General features: G+C 42.7%; 3 protein-coding genes and 1 pseudogene across 4 annotated transcripts in view; 2 read left to right on the top strand and 2 right to left on the bottom strand.

Moving 5' to 3' along the window:
- Positions 1–1,299: 1,299 nt before the first annotated feature.
- On the bottom strand, positions 1,300–2,424 carry LOC101661598 (non-histone chromosomal protein HMG-17-like). Its single transcript, XM_045297006.1, has 2 exons — positions 2,400–2,424; positions 1,300–1,737 (listed from the first exon to the last, which is right to left on the bottom strand). The coding sequence occupies exon 2, from the start codon at positions 1,670–1,672 to the stop codon at positions 1,403–1,405; it is 270 nt and encodes an 89-aa protein (XP_045152941.1). The 5' UTR covers positions 1,673–1,737; positions 2,400–2,424; the 3' UTR covers positions 1,300–1,402.
- Positions 2,425–7,143: 4,719 nt separating this feature from the next.
- On the top strand, positions 7,144–8,363 carry LOC101661275 (annotated as a pseudogene).
- A 2,292-nt stretch (positions 8,364–10,655) lies between these two features.
- PDZD11 (PDZ domain containing 11) lies at positions 10,656–14,003 on the bottom strand. Of its 2 annotated transcripts, none has more exons than XM_045297002.1 (7): positions 13,928–14,003; positions 13,391–13,490; positions 12,847–12,930; positions 12,428–12,484; positions 11,889–11,987; positions 11,301–11,361; positions 10,656–11,151 (listed from the first exon to the last, which is right to left on the bottom strand). In XM_045297002.1, the coding sequence occupies exons 2-7, from the start codon at positions 13,475–13,477 to the stop codon at positions 11,117–11,119; spliced, it is 423 nt and encodes a 140-aa protein (XP_045152937.1). In that variant the 5' UTR covers positions 13,478–13,490; positions 13,928–14,003; the 3' UTR covers positions 10,656–11,116. The 2 variants fall into 2 exon arrangements, with proteins under 2 accessions (XP_045152937.1, XP_045152938.1); XM_045297003.1 differs by lacking the exon at positions 13,928–14,003 and adding an exon at positions 13,704–13,872.
- Positions 14,004–14,498: 495 nt separating this feature from the next.
- Positions 14,499–16,387, top strand: part of KIF4A (kinesin family member 4A) — a 187,159-nt gene continuing 185,270 nt past the window's right edge. The window contains exons 1-2 of the mRNA XM_045296988.1: positions 14,499–14,618; positions 14,732–14,846. Of these exons, the coding sequence (XP_045152923.1) occupies positions 14,499–14,618; positions 14,732–14,846 (235 nt within the window). The remainder of the gene's footprint in view (positions 14,619–14,731; positions 14,847–16,387) is intronic.

Genomic DNA, 16,387 nt, shown 5'->3' with positions numbered 1-16,387 from the left:
GTTCCAAAACATCTTAGCAGATCCAAGAAGCAAAGTCATTTTGCTAAATACAAAAGTTCATACAGCTCCCATGAGAACTTTTAACTAAGGGTGAAGTCCCACTCTTTATACCCATTAGGCCGGTTAGGATAGGGTTTTCACCCTCTCCATTCCCTAAGACCATGGGGAAGAAATGGGAAATCACCCTACACTTGGTTTACATTTTTATTTTATTTTCTATTAAAACATGCACACTTGTACATGTGCACACACAAATCAAATTACAGGGATCTAAAAATTCCAGGGTAAATAAAGAAACAAAGAAAAACATAAATGGAATGTAAGTGCAAGTGCGAGTAAAAGATGTAAGAACCTGCTAGATGGAATGTAGACTATTTCTTCACTTTCAATAATTCAAAATGAACTGTGACAAACTAAGGCTTTCTTTCAGTAAAATTATAATTTCCAATCAAAAAGGAACTAAAAATCTACCTCTATATCTTTAGGTTTATCAAGCTTCATTTTTCTTCTGTGGAACAGCTGTTGGCGTCAAACCATCAAACTTTTTTTTTAATGAAAAGATCTTTTTTTTTCCCCAAGCCAAATTGTATCAGCTTTATTAAATATACTTTTCATAAACAATCATGGTATTCAGGCAGGACATGGGCAGACGATCGTTAACAGCATATAACAACTTTCAAACTCCCTTCTTCAATGGACTACCAAAATCAGAAAGCCACCGTAAAACCCACTGAAGTCTCAGGGTGATGCTCTGAACGGGGAAAGTTTAGAGTGAGGGTGGACATTTCACATTTAGCATGTGGTTTTAACAACTTTTCACGAGCCAACCCTGACTTTCAGAAAATGAAATGAACATGACAGAATTACCAATCTGAAGATCCACAATCTGAACAAAGGTGGTGCTGCTCTTTTGAGGGATGCCACGAGGATAGCGTCACTGGAAAGTCCAGATCGCCCAATATACTAACAACCATTGTTTTGAGGTCAAGTCCCAACAGGTCTCTAGGTTTATGGGAGTCAAGTCTATGCTGAAGGCAGAGAGGGAGAAGGTATGGAGGATGTAAAAACAAAGCTGTACTTTTCCTCTCTCACAAGGTGTTTGTGCCAAGGTGGCTAACATGTGTCAATGTCAGGGAATCCCATCTCCTGGGAACCCAGAGGGAGTCTCTCAAAACTAGCAGGACAAGGTGTTGTCTTCCACTCTATCCAGCTTTGGAGACAGCCTATTAGTGGCATTTGCCCCGCCCCCCAAAAGACAACAATGAAGTGTTCTGTGTGCTAACAACGTAGCTTTTAAAAAAAAAGTAAAACAAAATTCCACGTTTTTATAAAACTCGATAAAAAATAGTATTTCAAACTGTACAGTCACCAGAAGTACACAGTTATCAAAAATGCACACACTTCACTTGGCATCTCCAGCACCTTCAGCCATCTGTGCCTGGTCTGTTTTGCCGTCTCTATTTTCCGCAGGGCTGATCCCGTCCTCGACAGCATGAGCTTTCCCCCTTTTCCCTTTAGGTACCTTCTCTCCCTTCTTCGCAGGGGCCTTTTTCGGCTTACACTCTGGTTTTGGAGGAGTGGGTTTAGCAGATAACCTAGCTGATCTCTGAGGTTCATCCTTCACCTTGAATTTATGTACCTTAACATCCCCTTCAGCCTTTCTCTTGGACATGGTGGCGACGGCCGCGGGGCGCAGGCGCTGGACAATCCGGGGGTCGTTCTCGCCTCTTCTTCACACTGCCGAAAAGATAATTTTTAAAAAATCATTTTATTGGGGGCTTGTACAACTCTTATCACAATCCATACGTACATCCATTATGTCAAGCACATTTGTGCATTTGTTGCCATCATCATTCTCAACACATTTGCTTTCTGCTTGAGCCTTTGGTATCAGCTCATTTTATCACCTCCCTCCCCAACCTCCCTCCCTCACGAACCCTGGATATTTATAAATTTTTTTCATGTCTTACACTGTCTGATGTCTCCCTTCACCCACTTTTCTGTTGTCCATCCCCAGGGAGGGGATTATATGTAGATCCTTGTAATAGGTTCCCCCTTTCTACCCAACCTTCCCTCCACCCTCCTGGTATTGCCACTCTCACCACTGGTCCTGAGGGGTTCATCTGTCCTGGATTCCCTGTGTTTCAAATTCCTATCTGAACCAGTGTACATCCTCTGGTCTAGTCATATTTGTAAGGTAGAATTGGGATCATGATAGTGGGGGGGGGCATTGAAGAACTAGAGGAAAGTTGTATGTTTCATCATTGCTACACTGCACACTGACTGGATCATCTCCTCCCCTCCATCCTTCTGTAATGGGATGTCCAGTTGCCTATAGATGGACCTTGGGTCCCCAATCTGCACTCCCCATCATTCACAATGATAAGATTTTTTGTTACCTGATCCCTTTGACACCCCGAGATCACACAGGCTGGTGTGTTTCTTCCATGTGGGCTTTGCCGCTTGTTTATCTTCAAGCCTTTAAGACCCCAGATGCTATATCCTTTGATAGCTGGGCACCAGCAGCTTTCTTCACCACATTTGCTTATTCACCCGCTTTGTCCTTGGCGATCGTGTCGGGAAGGTGAGCATCATGGAATGCCGGTTTAATAGAACAAGTGTTCTTGCATTGAGGGAGTACTTGAGTGGAGGCCCAATATCCATCTGCTATCTTAATATTAAACCTATAAATATATGCACATAGCTCTATTTCCCCATCCTCATATATAAATATTTTTACATATGTATATGCCTATATTTAGACCTTTATAAACGCCGATGTGCCTCCTAGTTCTTTCCTCTATTTCCTTTTACTAAAAGATCATTTTATTGGGGGCTCTTACAACCCGTATTACAATCCATACATCGAATGCATCAGGCATATTTGTATATATGTTGCCATCATTCTTTTCTAGATATTTACTGTCTATTCAGCTCCTCTTTTTTCCCTCCCTCCCCCCTCCTGACCCCTTGATAGATTACAAATTATTATTATTTTCATATCTCACACCAATCGCTGTTTCCCTTCCCCCATGTTTTCTATTGTTCTCCCCCCTGGAAGGGGTATGTGTTCATCATTATGATTGGTTCCCCTTTCCTCCCCTCCTCTCCCCCATTTCCTCCTACCCTTCTGGTATCGTTATTCCCACTCCTGATCCTGGATTCATCGTGAGTTCCCATCTCTTATCTATACCTGTGTACATGCTCCCATTGGTCTGAATTGAGAAGCAGCACTGGGGTCATGATAGTGGGGAGTGAGGAAGTCTTAAGGAACCAGAGCAATATTGTGTGTTTCATCGGTGCTTAACTGCACCCTGGTTAACTCATCTTTTCTTAATGTAGGTGCAGACTACCTCACGCATTTCCTCATCTCTCTTCTGGGTGTACAGCAGCTCAGTAGAATCCACTTGGTTAATACCAAAAATTAGTTGTTTCACAACCAGAAGGGCATGTTTAAGCCAGAAGAGCATGTTTTTGTGCCTGTCCATTATTGGGGACACCCCAAAAACCCACCGCCACAGAGTCAATCCAGATTCACAGTGCCTTTATATAGGATTTCCAAAGCTCTAAATCTTTGTGGGAAGAGATAGCCTCATCTTTCTCCCCAGGGCAACTGGTGGGTTTGAAACGTTCATCTTATAAATTGAAATTTAGAAGGGCGTTTACCCAACAGGGGTTCTTTTTCTTGGAGATGTTGCCATCAAATTCACCAAGATCAGGACAGCACAGCCAGTCTGTGATGGTCACGTAATCACTCTTTTGATAAAAGTTCTATATCCTGAGCGTCAGTGATGGTCATGTAGTTAGTACCTGCTGGTCTCAAAATTCCAGGAGGGAGATACCACACTCCCGCTCAGCTTTCAGTTTATCCAAGGCCCAGGCATACTTGAAAGAACCCTTTCCCATCTCAGCAGATTCTTCCTCAAATATTCTTTTTTTCGGTTCCAAATTTGTAGCTCAGATGGTGGTGGACTTGCACAAAATTGCGTGTCTAATGAGGATGATGCAGATGAAGGCCTTTTCCTTTCCCATTTGGCTTAGATTTGTACCAACACTTGTGTTTTAGCAGCAAACCTGCTGCAAAACAGCTCAGTAAATCTGTTTGTTTGTTTGCTTGCTTTATACCTTAAATCACTAACTGAAAGGCTGGCAGTTCTAACCCACCAGCTACTCCTCAGGAGAAAAGAGCTGGTAGTTTTCTCCCAATAAAGATTATAGTCTAAGGCAGTTCCTTTCTGTCATAGAGTTGCTGTATGTTAGAAGTGACTCAGGTAGCTAGTGACTACACCTGTCCTCTTCATTTGTGACTATCTCCTATCCTTGCCCATTGGCTTGATCTAGACTCACTCTTGGCTACCTGAAGCTATTGAGATTGCTTCCCTTACTACATAGTAATCTGCCCTCACTCTCGTCCAAAGGCTCTAACAAGGGTTCTTGCCCTGGAAGAACTGAGCCAACTTATTAACTCCTAAGTAACAGCAGGGAGACTATCTTGGTGGTGTCCTGTTTGAAATCACAACACATAGAATATATCTTTTACTTTGGAATTTTACACTTTGGGGAGTCACATATAGATGTTTTATATTACTTAAGGTTTCAGGATAACCAAGGGAAACAGTTGTTGACCTACAGGGAGCAAACAGAACAATAAGATTCTTTTTAATTTTAGTTTTGTTAATTAAAAATTTTTAAAAAATCATTTTATTAGGGGCTCATACAATTCATCACAATCCATACATACATCAATTGTGTAAAGCACATTTGTACATTCATTACCCCCATCATTCTCAAGACATTTGCTCTCCACTTAAGCCCCTGGCATCAGGTCCTCATTTTTACCCCTCCCTCCCCGCTTCCCCCCTCCCTTATGAACCCTTGATAATTTATAAATTATTATTTTGTCCTATCTTTCCCTGTCCGACGTCTCCCTGAGCCCACTTTTCTTCCAGGGCAAGAACCCTTATTAAGGTAATATCCCTCTATTCCTTCTATTTATTTTCCTTTTCCTTCTGTCCCTCTTATGCCTTCTTCTGCTTCATTCCTTTCCTTTTTTCTCACCTTCCACTCTTATTTCCCTTTGAATGCTCTCAGGAGTATTTTGTGTTGGAAAATTTAGGAGGTAATGAAGGGAAACAAACTAGTATGGTTCATGGAGGTGGAGAAAGCACATTACCTCTTGTGGGGAGCAATCTTGTGGTCTGGGAAGCAGAAAGGGGTGATCATTTCTCTAGAATCAAAGAAGGGGAAGGGAGTATAGTTGTGGAGGTTGCCTAGAAAGGGGTTCTTAATCATCTATTCTCCTCTGCTGCATTTGCAAGCTCTAAGAACTTCATCCAGGAAGCTAAGCTTGTCATCCAGGAGTCTATGTGGTAGAAGTCTGATGAAGACAGCCAAGAGACTTTGGCAGCTGAGGGGTGGGGAATAAGATTTCAGTGTCTATTTTTGGTTACATTCTTAATAAGTAAAGTGTGTATAGATATACTTGGAATTTTCTTTGATAGTCCCTTTTCCAGGAGGGTATTGGAATTACTTAAATTGCAGTGTCATGCCCCTCCTATCCCCAATCAGTTATTAGATTACACTGCAGCATGTGCTTTTCCCTTCGCTGCACCAAGCTTATCCTTTTTGGTATACTCACCCTCCATGGCCCTTCCATTTTCTCTCTGAAGCCTAGGCAGTCACCCTCTCCTATTACTGTGGAAGCTGAAGGAGTTATGAGGGCCCCAGAGGGCATGACTGTCACTCATATGCTGGGGGGCCTGGGTGCAAAGCTAATGGTGCCCAACAGCAGTTAGTCATAAGACTGGCATGAAGTAGGGAGTAGAGAGCTGAGAGCTTGGAACCGTTCACAAATCTAAAGGCCTACAGCAGGCACTGATATATGCCTTTGATCCCTGGAAACCAAGGAAAGACCAGAACACCAGCCTGCCTTGTACAAATCCAAACTCTATGCCTGGAGCACATAGCAGTGGGGGGTCTGCCTTGGACTTTGGGGGTCAGGAGATGTGGTAGCAAGGAACAGAAGTCAATTTCCTTTTGAGGACAGTTACCTATTGTAGTGGCTGGCAATTTGGGCCAGAGCAACCTCCTTATGGCCCTGTCCCATTCTTCAAAAGCTATTTAGTATTGGGGATAGAGTACATAGTAAATATCTGACCCTCTTTTGCAGATAACCATTGGAATTGACTTAAGACCATGTACTTGAAGAATAGAATAGTTAATGTTAACTTCCATACTATTAACTTTATATCTCAACCTCCTTGGCCTATTCATCATGGTAGTGTAGCACTATCCCAGATTACCTGGATAAAGTCTCCCCAAATAACCAAGCCCTGTAATATTTCTTGTTCTCTCTTCAATCTCCAACTATAACATACACAATATGCTATTATTCAATCCTTAAATCTGCTTCTATAGGGTCTTCCTTATCAAAACAGCACACTGATAAAGATTTGTCCTAGGACTCTAGGTCACTTAGTTTGGGGCTATGGCACCCCCTCTCCAGTGACCCAGTCCCCTTGCCTCTCTTTTCTGCTCAATTAAGTTATAGTACTTTAAGGGCTAGTTTCTTTCTTTTCCCCACTTCTAAACATTTGTTACACACAAGTTCAGCTGCAGCTATGAGACACATATGGCTAGGAATGCCTATGCGGCCTACTTCCTAGCTACATTCATGATTTAACTACTGCAGTGGTTGTTTATGTCACAAGTGGGTGCTATATGATGTTTTATTTGAAAGGAGACTATGAGCCAAGTAATAGGTAGGTTGGTTAAGACTAGCAGAGGATGGGCATGTACATCATTTCTAAACCTTTACTAAATGTTTTAATTCTGCAATATTAACTCTCTTACAGGTGAGTTCTTTCAAGGGAACAGATAAGTAAATGTACAGACATAAAAAGGTGATGTCTGTGTGGCTGGTGGACAGGTGAATGTATCCCCTCCCTTCCTTTCCCTCCCTCGGTGGCTATCGCCCCCCTAGGTGGTATGCTCCCTGACCCCTTCTGACCATCAGTTTGGCCTCCTTTTTCCTGGTTCCTGGCCAAGTCCCAATGCCTAGGGGGAAGCCTGGAGGAGCCAGAGGCATCACAGCTGAGAAAACACTTCAATCCTCAGCTCTGCAGGGGGATCACACACTCCGCCATGGCTCTGAGGCAGATACTGCTCACCTGCTCTGACCACAAGTGGCTCGTGGTGGATTTGGCCTTCAGTAACATCATGCCTTATGGCTATTTCTTAATCAGAGCTTATGCTACGTCAGGGAGATAGGGGAGACTGGATCGGTACATTTTGGGGTCATAAGTGAGCTATTTAGGGTGCAACATTGAATAAGGATGCTACTAAAGCCACTACAGCAACTGCATATTTTATAGCCAGTGTGGGATGCTGTCTCGGGGGATGAACTGATGACCCTGGCCCATAAACACATTGTCAAGTCAAGAGTGTGGATTTTACTCAGGATAGTACTTATTTGTTAACTGGAGGACAAGATAAACTTTTACGCATATATGACTTGAACAAACCTGAAGCAGAGCCTAAGGAAATCAGTGGCCACATTTCTGGTATTAAAAAGGCTCCATGGTAGCGGCTCTCAACCTGTGGGTTGCAACCTCTTTGGGGGTCGAACGACCCTTTCACAGGGGTCACCCGATTCATAACAGTAGCAAAATTACAATTATGAATTAGCAATTAAAATAATCTTAAGGTTGGTGTGTCACCACAACATGAGGAACTGTATTAATGGGCCACAGCATAGGAAGGTTGAGAACCACTGCTATATGGTGCAGTGAGATTAACAAATTCTTCCAGCTGATGGTAAAGCTGTTCACCTTTGGGATCATACTATTAAGACAAAAGTAAAATCTCTAAATTTTAATATGTCTGTTAGCAGTATGGCGTATATTCCTGAGGGAAAGCTCATGGTAACGACGCGTGGACAATCTATTGCTTGTCATAGTGCAGTACATTTGGATCCAATGAAGTCTTCTGATGTCCCTGCAACCATCAATTCTGCATCTTTTCATCCTGAGAATCTGTTGTTGCAAGTGGCGAAGATTTTAAACTTTCTAAGTATGCTTATAATAGTGAAGAATTAGGATCCTACAAGGGACACTGCGGTCCTATTCACTGTGTGAGATTTAGTCCGGATGGAGAGCTCTATGTCAGTGGTTTTGGAGATGGAACATTGGGACTATGGCAAAATGTTGTAGGGAAAGCATGGCCTTTGGAAACGTGTGCTTCCTGAAGAGAGTGGTGAGCTGGTGAAGCCGAAGATCAGTTTTCCAGAAACAGCAGAGGAGCTAGAAATTGTTTCAGAGAATTCAGATTGCATCTATAGTTCAACTCCTGAAGTTAAAGCCTGACCATCAGGCATACGCCAGAGTATACAACCTACAGACTAAAACAAGCAAGCAGAGCAAAACATCAGCTTTCCAGGGCTACTCTCTGCTGAAGACAAGAGGGGAATCTGAATTAGTTCCAGCACTGGAACTTGTAAGCAAAACTCAAGAAGGCAGCCTATTGTCCTTAAGCATGAATATATGCAAGCCAACATCCAATTCCTCATTATAATTTTTATAGCGGTTTGTTATTCTAGAAGAAAAAATATATAATGGCCTATTTTTTCTGACTTTTCCCTTAAAGCAGACTTTTTGCTTCAATTGTAAAGGAGGAATACATTATAAAGTAATTGGTTTGATTACTTTCCATTTTACACTGCTTCTGAATGCCATCTAATTGTTTTTCAGTTCTCTAAATGCCTCTAAAACAAACAAAAAGATGATGCCATCATGTTAGTGCAAAACAAGATTGAGCTGAACAAAAGGTAAGGTAAAACTAGAACCTTTGCATACCCATAGCTGCATCTCTCTGGAAAATCTACTGTGCTCTATTTACTTGGGGAAGAGGATTAGAAGGATCACGGGTTCAAGGTCTTAGGTCTTAATCTTAGAGAATCATCTTCATACCTGAGAAGCTATCAGCAACTCTGATTCAGAAGGGGTCTACTGCCACTATTTGGCCTTTTTCATCATTGCTCATTTGTTCAGACCTCAATATGTTTGAGACCAGCACCAAAACTAGTTACATGGAAAACAAATACCTCTCTCTATGATATCGCTACTGTCCTCTACCTACTAACCACTTACTTTTTTGCATAATTTTCATTTGCTCCATCCTGGGGCGCTGCCAAGATTCATCTCATCATCATACAACTCAAAGGCCCTGAATTATCCCATCCTTTTAATCTAATCTTTTTTTTTTGCCTTTTGTTTCACTATTCTAACCCTAACCCACAAGTTATTCCAGTGTGTAGCTAGTGCCCTTCCTTTCAAATCAATCACTTCTACCAAAGGAAGAGAATCTGAGCCCATGTAACTTTGGAAGTGCCTAAACCTCTACTCCTTTTTTTTGTTTTGTTTTCTCTCAGATGGCCATGGGGGAAGAGGGTGGGGAACTGATAGAACAGGAACAGAACGGATTTCTCAGGAAGCATCCATACCAAACTCACTGCCATTGAGGTGATTCTGACTCATAGGAACCTTATAGGACAGAGTAGAATTGCCTCTGTGGGCCAAGACTTCAACTCTTTCTGGGAGAAGAGACCTTCATTTTTCTCCTGCTCAGGAAGTACAGACAGCTAAATTAACTATCTCCAGTTCTGTTCACAATAGCTGTTGCTATCCAAAAATGACACTAAGCCTCTAGGAAAGGCACCGTAGCCGAGCTCGGGGATTTATAGGGAGAGCCAAATCTTTCCATTAGAGATGTTACATGGTTTACAACTATATCTACCATTATTTGAAGACATGCCTTAGTTGTATATTTTAAAATTCTAATTTCCAAGCCCTACCTCAGACTAATAGTATCACTATCCAGGAGAAGAGCTTATTTATTTATTTTATTGGGGAGTCTTTCCTTATTTTTAACCCCCCCCCCTATCTTACTAGAAAAACTTCAATTTTAAATGGGTATTTTGAACAAGCCAATGAAGATGGCATGTGCTGTGGCCTGGAACCTAGTGGCTTGATAACTAAAGCTCTAAGAACATGGCAGGTTATTTGAGGACGGGGCTACAGAAAATAGGTAGTTCGCAGTCAAGGAATAATAATGTCACCCTAAACTGCACACTCAGTGCCTTAGAGTCGATTCTGAACAACAGTGATGCTACCGGAAAGGTCGAACTGCCCCTGTGGATTTCTGCGGCCTTAACTCTGAGTAGAAAGCCTCATCTTTCTCCTGCAGAATGCCTGGTAGTTTCAATCTACTCTCCTTGCAGTTAACAGCTTAATTGATAACCCATTAGGCCCCCAGGACTCCTAATAAGAACCTACAAGTTTGAAATTGGGAACCAATTTTTTTACTGCTGCCTCTAAAAATAAATGTATTCAAGCTCCTCCCTTATACTCCAGATCAGAAGAATTCAGGAAAAAGAGAAAACATCGTTGTACTAAAACAGCCCCTCCCCCACCCAATGGGGTAAGAAACACTAGTATCCCCTGGTTTATACCATTTATCAAGGTTTCTGGGCCTCACTATGTTCTGGCCACCAGACAGAGATAGTTGAGAAGCGAGTATAAGATTGCTCTGTTCCTTCCAGTGGCCTCTCTTTGAAAGAATTTTTACACCCAATCAGTATCATTCAGAAATCACACCAATGTTTTCTCAGCATTTATTTTCCTTCTTTTTTGGGAGACTCTAGGAAAGAGGAAAATCAGGATCCCACTGGAGTCTGAAGTGTATAGTGCAAGAACTAGTACAAGGATGAGATAATAGTCAGTCAGATTAAATGGAAGACACCCAGGATTCTTTTTTCTACTCATTTCTAAACTCTCATTGAAATGTTGGGTTTAAGTGCCTAGCACATGGTATTCAATAAATGCCAGGGTTTATTTTTATCAGGGTTCCACACACGCTAGGTTATTTTTAAAAACACCGTTCTTTCTCTTTCAGAGAATGAAGCTTACCTAGAAAACGAGGTCACTAATTTGGGTAATGCTGTTGGCTTCCCCTAACCTCTCACTCCACTATGCTAGAAAGGGCTGAGAGTTGAGCTTCCTTGGGGCCTAGCCAGCTTGTCCAGGTAGATTCTACGTGGAAGGTTGTGGGTTGCAACTCTCTAGTGCACAGTCCTCTCTTTTTGGCGATGATAATCTGGGGGGAAAAAGAAAGAAAAGGAAGAACAATGCAGGTTAATTTTAGGCCTGAGCTTCCAATTCCTATTGTGGGATGTTCTAGTAATCAGTATTTAAAGTTTCTACACAGGGCCCTGCCAGGTTAAGTAATAAAAGTGTACTACTTACTGTACGGAAAGAAGCGTACACGCATGCTTATTTCACGGGCTGTTTTCAGGATTTCAACAGCCTAGAAGGAACACAATAGCTTATACCAGTGTCTCAACCTTCCTAATGCTGCAAAGCTTTAATACAGTTTCTCATGTTGTGGTGACCCCCAACCATAAAGTTATTTTTTTTGTTGTGGAATTGTTTCTTTATTGAGAGGCTTGGGTAGCACCAGGGAATGTCCATTTTAATCTTCCTGGGCTGGTTTTTTAATTTCAAAAAGTTATTTTTGTTGCTACTTCATAACTGTAATTTTGCTACTGCTATGAATTGGGTGACCCCTGTGAAAGGGTCGTTCGACCCCTAAAGGGGTCGTGACCCACAGGTTGACAACTGCTGGCTTATACAAATGAAAAGATAAGGCCCAGATAGAACCCAAACAGGGGCAATTTGCCATTCAAATATATTCTAGATCACTAACAGCTGATTCCCACTGGTATACTTCCTCTGGAGATGCATTCACGTGAAGTTATACCTTGGCCAATCCTGTATAGCTTGTTCTACTTGTTATGACTGCCTGTGTCATCACAGCTTAAGTGCTATGCTCACCTTGCTGTGTTCAATGTCTTGGAAATCCACATCATTCACAGCTAAAACTTGGTCTCCTTCCTGAAGTCCTGCTCGATGTGCATCAGAGTCAGGAATCACCTGTTGTTATGGAGAATTGACAGATTCTGTCAGAATACTGTAAATGAAATTAAGTACTGTTCAAATATAAGGAGCTAGTATCTGGAGTTTGTGTGTGTGGAGACAAATAGCTTGCCATATGGAAAACTTTAAGTTGGAAAGAGGATATCCCTTTTATAGAGCTCTGGTGGCATTGGGTTTAGCACTCAGTGGCTAACTGTAAGTCGAATCAGCAGTTTGGTCTGTGGGAGAAATATGTGGCAGTCTGCTTCCATAAAGATTTACAGCCATGGAAATCCTATGGGGTAGTTCTACTCTGTCCTATAGGAACTGACTCAGTGGCATCGGGTTTGGCTTTTGGTTTATGAGCTCACAAACTAATCCTTCTCCAAGGCCTAGGGATATCAGGGTTTTGCAATCTGATAACAAAGGGACTAGCTATCCATACTAGGAACACACACCTTGGAGATGAAGATGCCTAGCTGGGATGCCTTTCCTCCTCGGATGTTAAATCCCAACTGTAAGACAAGAGCGTAAAATAGGGGTTCAATAGAAACCACAAGCACAACTAGTAGCAAGCATCTCTGTACTACACCCTGGCTTGTGTGTCCCCCACAAAGGGTAGTCAGAAGTTATAGAAGTGGCGTCTCAGTTTTCCAGCGAACCAGAGGAAGTTTTCTTACCTCCTGCTTTCTTTACACCCCCCTCCCCTCAAACCATGGCCAACCTCTGGGTCTATGTTCATACTACGAGGGAGCTTCAAAAAGTTGGTGGATATATTCCATTATTGTTTCATTCCATTTTCTAAAAACTTAAAAAAAAATCCCTTCATATGGACCGCTCTAGCCTGGGATATGAGGCAGCTGTTACACAATCTCACCTGAGCTCCAGGAGGCTTCTTTAATGTGATAATTCGAGGCAAAAACTGGGTCAGCTCATTGTTGTAGTCTGGGTGGTATACCCTCTGTAAAACATAGTAACCCCAGAGATCTATCAGTCCTATGATTTCATACTCTTCATGTGGAATACTAATGCATCACCTTGCTGTCAGGAAAAGGTAAAGTTACGGGTTTAGTTAAAGTAGAAAAGATAACACTGTCCAAAATGAGTAGATAATAGGGTGGAGAAGTGACTTCAGGCCTGCAGTTTCTCATTCTAATCATTTATAGATGGAAAAGACAGAGCTCTGAATTCCCACAATGTGATGCACACTGTGTGAATGGGCTCTGACAGGAAGCTTCCAAAGACAATTTTCAATGGGCCTAATTGCTGAAAATTACGCTTCTGGGCCCCCAGACTCCACCAAAAGTAAAGAAATACTGACTCTTTTATCAGCTCTCAAGCTCTACCATTATATATTTCATGCCTCATCTCATACCCCTGGGGAAAAAATATTCTTACTCAGCCATACATAGGATTCCCACCTCATGAGGAGGGATCCACGCTGGCGGGTTCTCATAGGCAGGCAGGAAAACCACCGGGTAGTCATCATAAGGAATCCGGCTGTCCATTTCCGGCAACGCCCTGGAATGGAAAGGTGAATCAAAGCAAACCTAAGTGGGATTCAAAAGGGGCCGCCGAATCACAGGAAGTTTCAGAGAGCCCCTCAACGCATACCGCAATTGTCAGTTTATGGGCTCTGCCCAAATCTAGGTGTTAAGATTAGGGGAGAGAAGTTAGACAAGAGACTTAAGACAATTATTGACTTTTCTAACCCCCTGCTAGATGCCAAGCAACCTGGCAGTGCCTTGGTAGAAAAATCACACCAAACCAAATCCACTGCTTTCCAGTTGATTCTGACGACCTCGCACACAAAGGATCCCCTACAAAGTAGATATGAGCTTCTTCATCTGAGAGAGGAGGGAATCGGGTCACATTAAAACATTTGTGCCCGCTTCCTGAATCCAAGGGATTCTATCCACAGGGGCTCGGAGTCCCTATCAGTAATGGCGGGAGCTCACCGGTGGTTCGGCGACACCAGCACGGCACTCCCGGTTGCTACTGCAGCAGGCAAGCGGCGGCGGATGTGCGCACGGGTCGGAAGCAGAAGCAGGGCGCCCGCCGACCTTCCCTTCCGGATGGGCGCTGACGTACGCGCCCCGCCCGAGGGTGTGTGCGTCCCGATTGGCTGGCGCCTCTGGGGCCAGTTTGAAACTTGGCGGTTAAAGCGCTGGTGGGGACCGGCGGCAGGAGTCCGAGAGGGGGACCTTGCGTTTGGTGAGTGACGTGGGCACATCTTGGTTCCGGAGCTGCCTTTTCCCAGCACCTGGGTCCGTGGGCGCCCTCTCCGTTTGGGGCTCGTTTGCTTTCCCTTGCAGACTCCACTTCGCCCTCTTCAGATTGTGGGGTTCCCAGGCTGACCGGTGCAGCCCAGTCCGGAAGACAGTCGCCTGGCGGCCTCCGGGGCCGCCGTGTTCCTAAATTCGCTGCGCTCTCCGAGACGGCCCTAAGCGGAGGCGGACGGCCCCCTCCCCGCGGCGGATTGATCAGGCTTCTTCTGCCTCTCTTTCTGCGGAGTGCTGCGAGAGGACCATGAAGGAAGACGTGAAGGGAATACCTGTACGAGTGGCACTGCGATGTCGCCCACTGGTCCCCAAAGAAATTAGCGAGGGCTGTCAGACGTGCCTGTCCTTCATACCAGGGGAGCCACAGGTGCGTTGTCACGGGGTCCTGGGCCTGCCTTTGAACAACTGGCGCCAAATGGCAATGGGAGGTGTGGTCAAGCCGTGTTGTTCCCACTTTATACCTTGTTCCTTTGCTTTTAGGTGGTGGTTGGTACTGATAAATCCTTTACCTACGACTTTGTGTTTGATCCTGCTACCGAGCAGGAAGAAGTCTTCAATACAGCAGTAGCGCCACTTATAAAAGGCATATTTAAAGGTGAGACCATTCATCCACATTTTTTGTGCACACACCATTTGTTAGGCATTGTGCTTTGGGCAGCAGAAGACCTGGAAGAGAGATGGGATAAAATGTAATTCCGTACTTCGAAAAGCCCACAGCCTAGGAAGTGACCTAGTGTTTCCCAAAGTGGGTGATATCACCTCTTGGGGTGGGGATGGATGGCGCTGGAATGATTCGAGGGTCTGCAAAAGCAGATACCTACGCTTTATCCTGGATTATGTGCTTTATATTACAAAAGTTTAAGTGTCGGGTGTGCCGAAAAATTACATGTTTGGGAGGCTATGAACTAATCTAATAATATTTGTAAAAGTCTTTGAAGCTAGTTTAATATACTATATTTGCTTTCTGTGTTTCTACTCATCTCACATGTATCTATTTTAGATTGTCCTGAAACTCCATTAGTTTATAAACTTTTTGGAGGGCACGGGTAATGATCAGTGTATGTGAAAACCTATATGAAAACCTGCACACAATCTCTGGGACCTCGGGGAGTTCAAAATCCAGGAGGCAGAGATAGAAGTAGATGACTACATAAATTATTTTAAGAAGTTTAAATTTTTGTTCATCTATCTTTAAGATAAAAAAATCTTTAAAAGTTAAAAATATATAGCAGAATCAGCCGTGTTATAGAGGTAATGCTTTGTGCTATGAAAATCAAAAGAATGACAGTAAATGGCAGATTTGGGTAAATTTCTCAGAAATTTGAGAGACATTTTGCAAAACCTTTGAGTTGGGCATTAAAGGATACGATAGAATTCTTTCAGGTAGTAAGTTCCCCAAAGCTCCTGAATAGTTTAGCCACTTAAATGTTTATTGCAGAGACTAAGACTAATATTGTTGAAATCCACAGCAACCTTCTGAGGAAGGGAGCAGGCCCTGAGAGATGCATAATTGTTATTCTAGTCTGCTACTCTCGGTCTCTTGATTGGTGCATTTATCTGTTTATGTTCAGTGAGGTTATTGATATGTATGGGTTTATTGGTGATATTTTGATTTTGGGGTGTGGGGGTGTAATTAGTTTCTTTGTTCTTCCTATATTTTTAATGCCGTTCTGGATACTGTTTTTATTGTGTTGGTTTTTGTGTGGATTTATCATATATTGTTCTCAGGTTTGCTGATGATATTGATTTCTTTGTCCGTAGTAATCCATTAAATATTTTTTGTAGTGGTAGTCTTATTTTTATAAATTCCTTTAATTTCTCCTTGTCTGGCACTACTTTTATTTTTCCCTCATATTTGAGTGGTACATTTTGCTAGATACAAGACTGTTGGTTGAGAATCTAAATTTATTTTAATTGCCCCTTTGTATGTGACTATATATTCACTCTTAGTCTTTGATATTGGAGAGTTTGAATACAATGTCACACTTTTTCTTTGGGGATACATCCTGATAGGAGTTTTCTCAGCTTCCAGGATAGTTATCTTTTCATCTTTTATACATTTAGGAAATTTTTCTTCCAGGAGTTTTTAGACTCTTCTCTCTGTGGATTTTTAAAAAATTTCTCCTTCTGAGGCCT

Source organism: Echinops telfairi, unplaced genomic scaffold, assembly GCF_000313985.2.
Source record: "Echinops telfairi isolate 266 unplaced genomic scaffold, ASM31398v2 ScPeMD7_7415;HRSCAF=8453, whole genome shotgun sequence".
NCBI classification, from domain to species: Eukaryota; Metazoa; Chordata; class Mammalia; order Afrosoricida; family Tenrecidae; genus Echinops; species Echinops telfairi.
The sequence above is the reverse complement of the archived record's forward strand: the minus strand, read 5'-3'. Positions and strand labels throughout refer to the sequence as shown.

Coding starts and splice junctions, on each gene's coding strand:
- PDZD11 (XM_045297002.1), bottom strand. CDS start 13,477: ATGGACAGCCGGATTCCTTATGATGACTACCCGGTGGTTTTCCTGCCT. Junction 12,485..12,846: donor AGAAGCCTCCTGGAGCTCAG/GTGAGATTGTGT, acceptor CTTGTCTTACAG/TTGGGATTTAACATCCGAGG. Junction 11,152..11,300: donor TGTACGCTTCTTTCCGTACA/GTAAGTAGTACA, acceptor TTTTCCCCCCAG/ATTATCATCGCCAAAAAGAG.
- LOC101661598 (XM_045297006.1), bottom strand. CDS start 1,672: ATGTCCAAGAGAAAGGCTGAAGGGGATGTTAAGGTACATAAATTCAAG.